Below are 13,767 nucleotides of genomic sequence, written 5' to 3' on the forward strand. Positions count from 1 at the left end.
TAAAGAAAAACCCTTGAATGAGTAGGTGTTCTAAAACCTTTGTCAGATAGTGTATGTTGACACCATCCTGTGACAAAGACATGCTGACCTTCATGTTCGTGTTCTAGCTGCAGCACAGTATGTGTAAGGATGAGAAGGCTGCATCAGCCAGCAGGTTAATGACCTGAGGGATGCCCTTCTGAAATCCCTGATCTGGGACAGGAATCAAACCTAGGAGTCTATAGGCCCAGATCCAGACCCAGGCCCAGGTCCAACTCTCAGTCAGTCACCAGCCATTACACACAGAGGCTGCATCCAAAATGGCACCCTATTCCCTACAAGTACACTACTTTTGACCAGAGTGCTATGGTGCAGTATTATGTGTGCACTATTTTACCAGGTAAGTTGACTGAGAACACATTCTCATTTACAGCAACAACCTGGGGAACAGTTACAGGATAGAGGATGAATGAGCCAATTGTAAGCTGGGGATGATTAGGTGACCATATGAGGGCCAGATTGGGAATTTAGCCAGGACACCAGGGTTAACACCCCTACTCTTATGATCAGTGCCATGGGATCTTTAGTGACCACAGAGAGTCAGGACACCCGTTTAACATCCCATCTGAAAGACAGCACCCTACACAGGGCAATGTCTCCAATCACTGCCATGGGGATTTGGGATATATATTTTTTTGACTTGAGGAAAGAGTGCCTCCTACTGGCCCTCCAACAACACTTCTAGCAGCATCTGGTCTCCCATATAGGGACCAACCAGGACCAACCCCGCTTAGCTTCAGAAGCAAGCCAGAAGTGGGACGCAGGGTAGCATGCTGCTGGCACTATGCAGGGGTTAGGGTGCCATTTGGGATGCACACAGAGACCTCCAACCAGGCAGTTGATCAATGGCTTGTCAACTCCATGCCATACAAAACCATGCTTCCTTCCCCTCAACAATTTTCAAACATTCTCTCTCCAAGAGCCCGATTCTTTGAATTTAGTTGCTTATGCTGGAAATTGTTCTCATGTAAATCCTTAAGTCACATACAGTGTCAAATAACTAATCTTTAATGTCTATTGTTTCCAGACAAAGCCTATTACGATGAGAGCGTGTTTGGTTGAGGGAAATAAGTTTACAGTTATGTCAATGGCCAGGTCCCAACCACGGCCAGAGAACCTTGTTCTCTGACTGACTAATACAAACAACACTGATAGCCTGGTCTGACATCTGTGTGTGCTGTCTTGCCAACTTTTACGGTCATTGGCAGGAGTTGGCAAGACAACACAAACAGATCTGGGACCAGGCTAGAGTTCTGACTGTTGGCTGTCAAAACTTCTCTCTTCATTCACCATCTCCTTCCTCCAAGCCTCAGCAAAGAATATAACAATGTATTTATAGGATGTCTGCAGAGTTCCTAGTTCATATGGGATATCACTTAAAGATTACACAATAGACCAAGCATTCCAAATTCCCGTAATTCCCATTACGCTATCAGCAGCAGACTGTTTTTCTGGCTTCTTCTTCAGAAAAGAATGTCTTCTAACTGTGTGTCTGATTGTTCATTCAGATTCCCAGTCGGGGTTTTCTGTGTGGGGGGCAGATAGAAATCTACACAACCATATGGTCCAGAACTAATTAACTAACTCAACCAAAGCAGGGAAAATTGATGGTGACTGTGAAGTTAAAAAGCAGCCAACTTCCATTGACGGTGACTGTTAAGTGTTTCATTTCCATCCCCTCCTAGTCAAAGAGATCTGCTCTTTGGATGTGAACCGACTTCTGAAGAGTGTGTGGAGAGGGGGAGGAGGAGGCATCTGAGTGGCGGGGGCAGAAGCCAAAGCAGCCATTGTTGTCAGAAAGGAGACTTTAACACTGAAGCAGCCTATCAGGACGCCCGGCCATTGGTCCTCTTCAAAGGTCTTTGCTTCCTGGGTTCACGGCTGATTATGTGAAGGGAGACTGTGGAGTGTGTGTGTGTTTGTGTGTGAGTGTGTGTGTTTGGAGTCTGATTGTGAAGGGAGACTGTGGAGTCTGTCTATAAGACACAGTAAGGCCTTTGTACAGCTGGAAGACCAGGACTAACAGCTCAGATAGGAATCAGGCTAATTGGTTCTATACGCTGTGGGCCAGTTTCCCGGCCATGCTTAGTTGAAAATCTCCATTAAAAGGGCATCTTAGTCTTGGACTAGGCTTAATCTGTGCCCGGTAAACCGGCTATGTGTGTTTTCGGGCTCAGCAGTGTGAGTCACAGCCATGAGAGAGACAGCTAGCTACGGAAACATTAACTTACTCCTTTAACACAGATGGGGAGTTAATCCATGCTCTTTGACAGCGTTCATAGAAGTCATCTGGAGTCTCTCTCTCGCTCTCACGATGATGCACTTCCTGCTTTACTGCTGAGGGAGGTGATAAGGAAGGAGGATAGTGGGTGATGTAATGGTGATGTCATAATAAGCCAGAGAGGCTTATATAATCATCCCAGTCAACAGGGGAGTGTGACATATTGATCAGAGACTTGGTGATTCCCATGGCTCAATCTATTCTTGGTTGAAGCAGGGTTTGATTCCTGCATAGGCCACTTAGACTACACTGAATATACAGTATATAGCGCTATAAGTGTACTAACTGTACTACAAGTGTCTTTGGATAATAGCATCTGCGGCATTTTAAATTGGACCATATTTCATCAAATTCAGAATGAAGGAAATCTGATTCTTATGTTCAACCATTAAGGTCTGTACATCATAAGGGACATACATCACAACATTTATGTGCCTTTTCTGCCTATAAATTGCTGGGATCAAACATAGCTTGCTCCTTTTTAGCACTGAGAGAAAATAGAACTGAAATCCCACTGACAAAACTTCCTGTAGAGTCCTGAGCCTTATTATCTGAGTGATAAAACGCCCCAGAGAGTGTGAAATTGACGTATAAAGCTGGATTTGGGTGCCTCTTTACATGTCATCATCAGCGCTTCTTACCACAAATTGAAAAAATGAGACAGGTATAAATAGCCAGGAAGGGCCTCACAGTGTAAAGTAGGGGGCACACCAAGGAGGAGGAGGAGGATGGTTCTTTGTTCATGGGGAGTTTGTCCCCGTGGCATAGGGAGTAGGATTGGGGGGGGAGAGTATTCTAAAGTACCCACCAGGCTGCCGACGGCTCCCAGGGTGTGATTGGTGTTGTACAGAGTCATCAGCTGTATGGTTATGTAGTGTATGGTAATGTAGTGGTAATGTAGCGAAGTGATAATGTACAGCAAACTTAGAGGTTATGTATTGAGTCTGTAGTGCTACCCACCAGTCTGTCGACCCCTCCCAGGGTGTGATTGGTGTTGTACAGGGAGTAGGTCAGTTGTATGGTTAAGTATTGAGTCTGTAGTGCTACCCACCAGGCTGTCGACCCCTCCCAGGGTGTGATTGGTGTTGTACAGGGAGTAGGTCAGTTGTATGGTTAAGTATTGAGTCTGTAGTGCTACCCACCAGGCTGTCGACCCCTCCCAGGGTGTGATTGGTGTTGTACAGTGAGTAGGTCAGTTGTATGGTTAAGTATTGAGTCTGTAGTGCTACCCACCAGGCTGTCGACCCCTCCCAGGGTGTGATTGGTGTTGTACAGGGAGTAGGTCAGCTGTATGGTTATGTATTGAGTCTGTAGTGCTACCCACCAGGCTGTCGACTCCTCCCAGGGTGTGATTGGCATTGTACAGGGAGTACGTCAGCTGGTAAACCCCGTCGTTGGTCTCGCTGTTGCCATAGAAACCCACTCCCACCGCAGCACTGCACAGAGCGAGAGAGACAGGAAGGAAGATGCAGGTTAGCGTTTCTGATAAATTAATCAGCATAGGACAACGTATACCACATCCAGTACTTAGTACCAACGACTGATCCAATAAATCATTGATCTTCGTTTAAAGGAGGTTGTTTTGCCACAATTATAAACTGTTATCTATTACTCTGTCGTTGCCTTTTGCAGCTCCCAGGGTGAGAGTTGTCAAAAGTTATGGTGAGCTGTCATGACTACAACCCCTAAAATGGCAACATGAAAGCTTGAGCTTCGTTGCACATCCCCACCTTGAGGATATCGTGCAAGCTAGAAGAATACTGTATGTTAGTTTGGTTGATGATTGTGAAACGGTGAAACCATTCTTCGGTTTATTCAGTCTAAAAGGTTTGGTAGATCAAATAGATAAGTGCACAGTAAATAAAAAGAGACAAAGACATAAAACCTCACAGCAAATTAAGAAACACACAGCACAGTTAAGAGATTCACGTGAGTCATATTGGTTGCGTCCCAAATGACACCCTATTCCCTATATAGTGAGATACTTTTGACCAGGGCCCATAGGATTCTGGTCAAATGTAGTGCACTATGTAAGGGATTGGGTGCCATTTGGGATCGCAGACACTGTTATGGAGGTTAATGTTGCTTCACTGGATTTATTCCTCTATTTCAACAGTGTGTGGGTCTCCATCTCTTCCCTGGTCAGTAATAATAGGAACATGTGCTGAACATAGACAGAAAAACAACTGGACAGAGTCACACAACATTCTTCATCCAGTGACTGAGAATGTTCCTATAGTCCACTGTCCACTGTCATACAGAAAAACAGAACTATGCACTATCATAATAAATGGTTCTGTATTACTCCAGGAAACCTTAGATTACTAAGCATTACTAACATGCACTCAGGCAAGCACATACACATTTTAGCAGTAGGCTGAAATTTAGTTCTCTCTGAAAAATGTCCTTTTGCTCATCCCCTCTTTGAGTTTGTGTGTTACGGACATCAAAATCAAATCAAATTGTGTTTTTATTTATTTTATGTATAGTACTCTGACAGTACTCAGTACTCTCAGTACCACAAGCAGTGGTCCCCCTATCTTAGTATCTCTACTAATAGTTTATCTTCACACTACCGTGCATATCCCTCCCCTCCCCACTCCACCACACTAACACAACTACTGTGGAGATAAACCTCTCTCGGTATCTCTTGATTATTGGAACCTCACACTTTATACAGCCTACCCTTACAGTATATTAAAACACCCACTTCCTCCTGTTATGTCTGGTCCAGTAAAGTGATGTCAGATGAGGACCACAGGTCAGTCCCAGTGGGTAGAACTTAGTCTAGGATCTGAGGAAAACCTCCACATTCGTAACAGTGTCTATCACTGGACGTGTCCCAAATGGGGCCCTATATACACTGACCGTACAAACATTAGGAACACCTGCTCTTTCCATGACCTAGACTGACCAGGTGAATCCAGGTGAAAGCTATGATCCCTCACTTGTTAAATCCACTTCAATCAGTGTAGATGAAGGGGAGGAGACAGGTTAAAGAAGGATTTTTAAGACTTGAGACAATTGAGACATGGATTGTGTATGTGTGCCATTCAGAGGGTGAATGGGCAAGACAAAAGATTTAAGTGCCTTTGAACGGGGTATGGTAGTAGGTGCCAGGCTCACCGGTTTGGTATTTCAAGCTCAACAGTTTCCCGTGTGTATCAAGAATGGTCAACCACCCAAAGGACATCCAGCCAACGGCAGGCCAGTGGTCGAAAACGGGTAACTGATGAAAAAGGACAAAGGAGGCTAACACGAATTGTGGAGAGCAACAGACGGGCTACAGTTAGTCAACTGACAGTCCAGTACAACATTGGTGCCCAAAGACCCATGAAAGAATGCACAACTCGACGTACCTTGATACGAATGGGGTGTGGCAGCCAACGACCTTACAGAGTTCCACTTCTTTCAGCAAAATACTAGAAACTGCGGTTGCAGTGGGCTAAGTAACGAAAACACACAGGAGAATTGGAAATACAATGCCTGGTCTGATGAATCCTGGTTCCTGCTGTTTCAGGCTGATGGGAGGACTAGGGTATGGAGGAAACCACATGAGTACATGCATCCATCATGCCGCATGACAACATTACAGGCTGGTGGTGGTGGTGTGGAGTGTATTTTCATGGCACACATTGGGCCCCTTGATAAAATGGGGCAACTTTGAATGCCACAGGATATCTGAACATCATTGCCAATCAGGTGCATCCATTCACGGCAGCAGTGTATCCATCTGCAAATTGATGGAACGAGCTACTCGGAGTAGAGATCCACTACCAGTCAACTTGACACAACTGTGGGAAGCATTGGAGTCAACATCGGCCAATATCCCCGACGAATCCCTGACATTCCCCGACGAATTGAGGCTGTTTTGAGGGCAAAAGGGGGTGCAACTCAATATTAGGAATGTGTTCCTAATGTTTTGTACACTCAGTGTATATAGTGCACGACATAGCATATAGGTTGCCATTTGAGACACATTCTGTGACTGTAATCCCTCTAAAGAGAAGCTTCCTCTGTCTCCCATTGCGTTGGGAAATGGCATTCCGATTTCCTCCCACACAGCACTCTGCTGTGCTGTTTAGTACGGTAACAGTAATGTGGGTAGTCCTGATGGGGAGTACACAGTACAGGTACATGGACAGGAACAGCAGGAACTATTATGATAATTATAACAGTGGAGAAAAGTCTCCCACACAGCAGAGAGAGAGGGTGGAAGAGAGAGAAAGAGCGAGAACAAGAGAGAGAGAGAGAGAGAGACTGGGGGAAGGGGGAGAGAAGGAGAAAGAAAGAGCGGGAAAGAGAGAGAAATAAATTGTGATAAATAAAAAAGTATACCAGTTTCAATTAAGGACAAAAACATTGACAGCCCTGCCATATAGATTGTGAAATAGTTGGGAAGAGATTTTTGATGTACCGATTCCATGGCACATGGTTTATGAACTGATACGCAAAACGACGCAGGATTCAAAACGTAGAATTTTTAAATGTAAATTATTATACAAAATTCTTGCAACCAATAGAATGTTATTTATATGGGGGATACAATCTTCCCAGCTCTGCAGATTTAGCTGCGAAGAGACAGAATAATTTGCTAATTTGTTTTGGTACTGTCCATATGTAGCTTGTTTTTGGTCACAGGTCCAGGAAAAATTGCAATATTTATCTGGAGGTAACTCTGCAAATAGCACTACTGGGTGATCTGAAAAGTCATAGTCAATCAATCAATAATATAATAATACTTTTGGCAAAAATGTTTATTTTCAATTTACAATCTGTAGAAACAATGAGAATAGACAAGTTAAGAACTATTGTCAAACATCACAGCACAGTTGAAGATGATATGGCAAATAGAAATCCAATATGGATGGTGTTAAGAGATAGATGGGAGGGGTTGAATGGAGCTGAAGGTTGGGACTAATAACAACAAGATAACTAATGTAAAACATACAGTACTGTGTCCGTAAAACATATATAGGTTCAGAACGTTTGTGAAAGAGCACAGTTTGAAAGATATGGCAAATAGCAATCAAACCGGATGCATATCAGAAATAGATGGGAGAGGTAGAGGAAAGACAGGAGTAAAACAAACAAAATAGAATTATTGTAAAATAGACTGTGTCCATAAAATGTACAGTGAGGGAAAAAAGTATTTGATCCCCTGCTGATTTTGTACGTTTGCCCACTGACAAAGAAAGGATCAGTCTATAATTTTAATGGTAGGTTTATTTGAACAGTGAGAGACAGAATAACAACAAAAAAATCCAGAAAAATGCATGTTAAAAATTTTATAAATTGATTTGCATTTTAATGAGGGAAATAAGTATTTTACCCCCTCTCAATCAGAAAGATTTCTGGCTCCCAGGTGTCTTTTATACAGGTAACGAGCTGGGATTAGGAGCACACTCTTAAAGGGAGTGCTCCTAATCTCAGTTTGTTACCTGTATAAAAGACACCTGTCACAGAAGCAATCAATCAGATTCCAAACTCTCCACCATGGCCAAGACCAAAGAGCTCTCCAAGGATGTCAGGGACAAGATTGTAGACCTACACAAGGCTGGAATGGGCTACAAGACCATCGCCAAGCAGCTTGGTGAGAAGGTGACAACAGTTGGTGCGATTATTCGCAAATGGAAGAAACACAAAAGAACTGTCAATCTCCCTTGGCCTGGGGCTCCATGCAAGATCTCACCTCGTGGAGTTGTAATGATCATGAGAACGGTGAGGAATCATCCCAGAACTACACGGGAGGATCTTGTCAATGATCTCAAGGCAGCTGGGACCATAGTCACCAAGAAAACAATTGGTAACACACTACGCCGTGAAGGACTGAAATCCTGCAGCGCCCGCAAGGTCCCCCTGCTCAAGAAAGCACATATACATGCCGTCTGAAGTTTGTCAATTAACATTTGAATGATTCAGAGGACAACTGGGTGAAAGTGTTGTGGTCAGATGAGACCAAAATGGAGCTCTTTGGCATCAACTCAACTCGCCGTGTTTAGAGGAGGAGGAATGCTGCCTATGACCCCAAGAACACCATCCCCACCGTCAAACATGGAGGTGGAAACATTATGCTTTGAGGGTGTTTTTCTGCTAAGGGGACAGGACAACTTCACCGCATCAAAGGGACGATGGACGGGGCCATGTACCGTCAAATGTTGGGTGAGAACCTCCTTCCCTCAGCCAGGGCATTGAAAATGGGTCGTGGATGGGTATTCCTGCATGACAATGAACCAAAACACACGGCCAAGGCAACAAAGGAGTGGCTCAAGAAGAAGCACATTAAGGTCCTGGAGTGGCCTAGCCAGTCTCCAGACCTTAATCCCATAGAAAATCGGTGGAGGGAGCTGAAGGTTCGAGTTGCCAAACCGAAGCCTCGAAACCTTAATGACTTGGAAAAGATCTGCAAAGAGGAGTGGGACAAAATCCCTCCTGAGACGTGTGCAAACCTGGTGGCCAACTACAAGAAACGTCTGACCTCTGTGATTGCCAACAAGGGTTTTGCCACCAAGTACTAAGTCATGTTTTGCAGAGGGGTCAAATACTCATTAAAATGCAAATCATTTAATAAAATTTTTGACATGCGTTTTTCTGGATTTTTTTGTTGTTATTCTGTCTCTCACTGTTCAAATAAACCTACCATTAAAATTATAGATGATAATTTCTTTGTCAGTGGGCAAACGTACAAAATCAGCAGGGGATCAAATACTTTTTTCCCTCACTGTATATAGTATGTATAAGCTGGAAGTAGAAGCCTAAGCGTTGTTGTTCACTAGCTAGTTTACTCCAATTAGGGGAGGGGTGGTAGAGAGTAATAAAATATTTTTTTTTAAATATATTATATATATATATATATATATATATATAAAAGGTATGTATGTATATGTATTTATATGTATGTATGTGTATATGTATGTCTTTATATGTGTATGTATGTGTATGTATATATATACAGTTGAAGTCAGAAGTTTACATACACTTAGGTTGGAGTCATTAAAACTCTATTTCAACCACTTCACAAATTTCTTGTTAACAAACTATAGTTTTGGCAAGTCGGTTAGGACATCTACTTTGTGCATGACAAAAGTAATTTTTCCAACAAATGTTTACAGACAGATTATTTCCCTTATAATTCACTGTATCACAATTACAGTGGGTCAGAAGTTTACATACACTAAGTTGACTGTGCCTTTCAACAGCTTGGAAAATTCAAGAAAATGTCATGGCTTTAGAAGGTTCTGATTGACATCATTGGAGTCAATTGGAGGTGTAGCTGTGGATGTATTTCAAGGCCTACCTTCAAACTCAGTGCCTCTTTGCTTGACATCATGGGAAAATCAAAAGAAATCAGCCTAGACCTCAGAAAAAAATTTGTAGACCTCCACAAGTCTGGTTCATCCTTGGGAGCAATTTCCAAAAGCCTGAAGGTACCACGTTCATCTGTACAAACAATAGTACGCAGGAAGGAAACGCGTTCTGTTTCCTAAAGATGAATGTACTTTGGTGCGAAAAGTGCAAATCAATCCCAGAACAACAGCAAAGGACCTTGTGAAGATACTGGAGGAAACAGGTACAAAAGTATCTATATCCACAGTAAAACGAGTCCTATATCAACATAACCTGAAAGGCCGCTCAGCAAGGAAGAAGCCACTGCTCCAAAACCACCATAAAAAAGCAAGACTACGGTTTGCAACTGCTCATGGAGACAAAGATTTTACTTTTTGGAGAAATGTCCTCTGGTCTGATGAAACAAAAATAGAACTGTTTGGCCATAATGACCATCGTTATGTTTGGAGGAAAAAGGGGGAGGTTTGCAAGCCGAAGAACACCATCACAACCGTGAAGCACGTGGGTGGCAGCATCATGTTGTGGGGGTGCTTTGCTGCAGGATGGACTGATGCACTTCACAAAATAGATGGCATCATGAGGAATGAAAATTTTGTGGATATATTGAAGAAACATCTCAAGACATCAGTCAGGAAGTTAAAGCTTGGTCGCAAATAGGTCTTCCAAATGGACAATGACCCCAAGCATACTTCCAAAGTTGTGGCAAAATGGCTTAAGGACAACAAAGTCAAGGTATTGGAGTGGCCATCACAAAGCCCTGACCTCAATCCTATAGAAAATTTGTGGGCAGAACTGAAAAAGTGTGTGCGAGCAAGGAGGCCTACAAACCTGACTCAGGTACACCAGCTCTGCCAGGAGGAATGGGCCAAAATTCACCCAACATATTGTGGGAAGCTTGTGGAAGGCTACCCGAAACGTTCGACCCAAGTTAAACAATTAAAAGGCAATGCTACCAAATACTAATTGAGTGTATGTAAACATCTGACCCACTGGGAATGTGAATGTGAAGCTGAAATAAATCATTCTCTCTACTATTATTCTGACATTTCTTATTCTTAAAATAAAGTGGTGATCCTAACTGACCTAAGACAGGGAATTTTTACTAGGATTAAATGTCAGGAATTGTGAAAAACTGAATTTAACGTATTTGGCTAAGGTGTATGTAAACTTCCGACTTCAACTGTATATGCAAAATATAAATAATTACATTGATGGAAGCTACAATCTGTCTTTACTTTTTCCACACTACAACATTAGCCCGGTGTCAAAAACATACTGTCGGGAATCTGCCTCTTTCATGTTCCTGTGTTTAAACAAGCTGTATGATGCTACAGACACACAGATATGAGTCCCAAATGACACCCTATTACCTTTATGGTATAGTACTATGTTTACTGTAAAGTTGTAAAGTTGTTCACTATATAGGGAATAGGGTGCCATTTGGGACACACATACAGAGAAACCTCAAAACATCCAGGAAAGAAAGAAGCAAAGCCTAGCAAATAAAAGCAGCCTGAGGAAATAGGTTTCTCTGAAATATCTGAATCATTCTCATTAACAGGATGATTGTAGGGGATTAGAGATAAAGAAGAGAGATGGAGGGAAAGAGAGTTAGTATAACTCCTTAACGCAGATAAATATCTGGTGACCATCAGACAAACTGAGTAGTAGATGGCTCAGGGACCATAGGTGCTGACCTATGATCAAGTCCCTTCTGTCCTTATTCATTGTGATCTAAAAGGAAAAACTGATTCTAAATCAGCACGCCTTCTCGGAGACTCTTGATGTGGCCCCTGGTATACGCATAGCAAACGTCCGTGGTACTGTCATGTCCATGACACACAAACTGGAACAGAGGATGAGAGAAAGCAAATTCACAGAGAGAGAACTGAAATTTAGCCTCTGGCTAAAGAACTCCAACTACAACTTCTGCACACATATTACTCTTTGCAATGATGCATTTACAGTGCATTCGGAAAGTATTCAGACCCCTTGACTTTTTCCACATTTTGTTACATTACAGACTTATTCTAAAATGGATTAAAAAAAATATCCTCATCAATCTACACACAATACCCCATAATGACAAAGCAAAATCTGTTTTTTTTTATGTTTGCTAATTTATTGAAAATCAAAACTGAAATACCTTAATAACATAATTATTCAAACCCTTTGCTATGACACTTAATCATTTAACCCTTATTTTACCAGGTAAGTTGACTGAGAACACATTCTCATTTACAGCAATGACCTGGGGAATATTGACAGGGGAAGAAGGGGGGATGAATGAGCCAATTGTAAGCTGGGGCTGATTAGGTGACCATGATGGTATGAGGGCCAGATTGGGAAATTGAGCTCAGCTGCTTCCTGTTTCCATTGATCATCCTTGAGATGTTTCTACAAATTGATTGGAGTCCACCTGTGGTAAATTCGTTTGATTGGACATGATTTGGAAATACACACACCTGTCTATATAAGGTCCCACAGTTGACAGTTCATGTCAGAGCAAAAACCAAGCCACGAGGTCGAAGGAATTGTCAGTAGAGCTCAGAGATAGGATTGTGTCGAGGCACAAATCTGGGGAAGGGTACCAAAAAATGTCTGCAGCGTTCAAAGTCCCCAAGAACACAGTGGCCTCCATCATTCTTAAATGGAAGAAGTTCGGAACCAACAAGACTCTTCCTAGAGCTGGTCGCCCGCCCAAACTGAGGAATTGGGGGAGAAGGGCCTTGATCAGGGAGATGACCAAGAACCCAATGGTCACTCTGACAGAGCTCCAGAGTTCCTCTGTGGAGGTGGGAGAACATTCCAGAAAGACAACCATCTCTGCAGCAATCCACCAATCAGGCCTTTATGGTAGAGTGGCCAGACGGAAGCCACTCATCAGTAAAAGGCACATGACAGCCCGCTTGGAGTTTTCCCAAAGGCACCTAAAGGACACAGACCAGAGAAACAAGATTCTCTGGTCTGATGAAACCAAGATTGAACTCTTTGGCCTGAATGCGAAGCGTCACGTCTGAAGGAAATCTGGCACCATCTCGACGGAGAAGCGTGGTGGCAGCATCATGCTATGGGGATGTTTTTCAGCGGCAGGTACTGGGAGAATAGAGATCCTTGATGAAAACCTGCTCCAGAGCACTCAGGACCTCAGACTGAGGTGAAGGTTCACCTTCTAACAGGACAACGTAGGAGTGGCTTCGGGACAAGTCTCTGAATGTCCTTGAGAGCCTGGACTTGAACCGGATCAAACATCTCTTGAGAAACCTGAAAATAGCTGTTCAGCGATGCTCCCCATCCAATCTGACAGAGTGTGTAGAGGATCTACAGAGAAGAATGGGAGAAACTCCCCAAATACAGGTGTGCCAAGCTTGTAGCGTCATACCCAAGAAGACTTGAGGCTGTAATCGCTTCAACAAAGTACTGAACAAAGGTGCTTCAGCAAAGGTCTGAATACTTACGTAAATGTCATATTTCCGATTTTTAATACATTTGCAAAAAATTCTAAAAATCTGTTTTTCCTTTGTCATTATGGGGTACAGTGTGTAGATTGATGAGGGGAAAAAACTATTTAATCCATTCTAAAATAAGGCTGTAACATCACAAAATGTGGAAACGGTGAAGGGGACTGAATACTTTCCGAATGCACTGTATATAGTAAGCCTTCCTTAACTATGATTAAATCACTGTGACACATGTTCTCTATGGCAGGGTCAAACAGGAATAGAGATTTAACATCTACTACTGTAGCACACTGGCATCATGATACGCCGGCAGCTAGATAGAAGATGTCTCATTGGGATTCTGTTCAGGCACCACAAATACTACCCCTGGGGTCCTAACACAACTCACTCCAACCAAATGAAATAAAGCTATTTTGTGCATCTAATAACCTCAATTATGGGCAGTATACTACAAAACTCAGTTGATGTACAGCATCCAATATCTGCCCATATACAAGCTTATCCAAAAATAATAACTGCCCATGAAATTTGATCCCAAAATTATTATTTTTACATCCAGTGCCAGAACAAAACAAAAATGATTTTAAAAAGCTGTGGCAGAAAATATAGTGCCTTCAAAAAGTATTCACACCCATTCCC

General features: G+C 42.7%; 1 protein-coding gene across 2 annotated transcripts in view; it reads right to left on the bottom strand.

Moving 5' to 3' along the window:
• Nucleotides 1-13,767, bottom strand: part of ttyh2 (tweety family member 2) — a 115,462-nt gene that overhangs the window by 56,026 nt on the left and 45,669 nt on the right. For both annotated transcript variants that reach the window (XM_014179817.2, XM_014179816.2), the window contains exon 3: nt 3,645-3,756. In XM_014179817.2, the coding sequence (XP_014035292.1) occupies nt 3,645-3,756 (112 nt within the window). The remainder of the gene's footprint in view (nt 1-3,644; nt 3,757-13,767) is intronic.

Source organism: Salmo salar, chromosome ssa28 (assembly GCF_905237065.1).
Source record: "Salmo salar chromosome ssa28, Ssal_v3.1, whole genome shotgun sequence".
Lineage (NCBI taxonomy): Eukaryota > Metazoa > Chordata > Actinopteri > Salmoniformes > Salmonidae > Salmo > Salmo salar.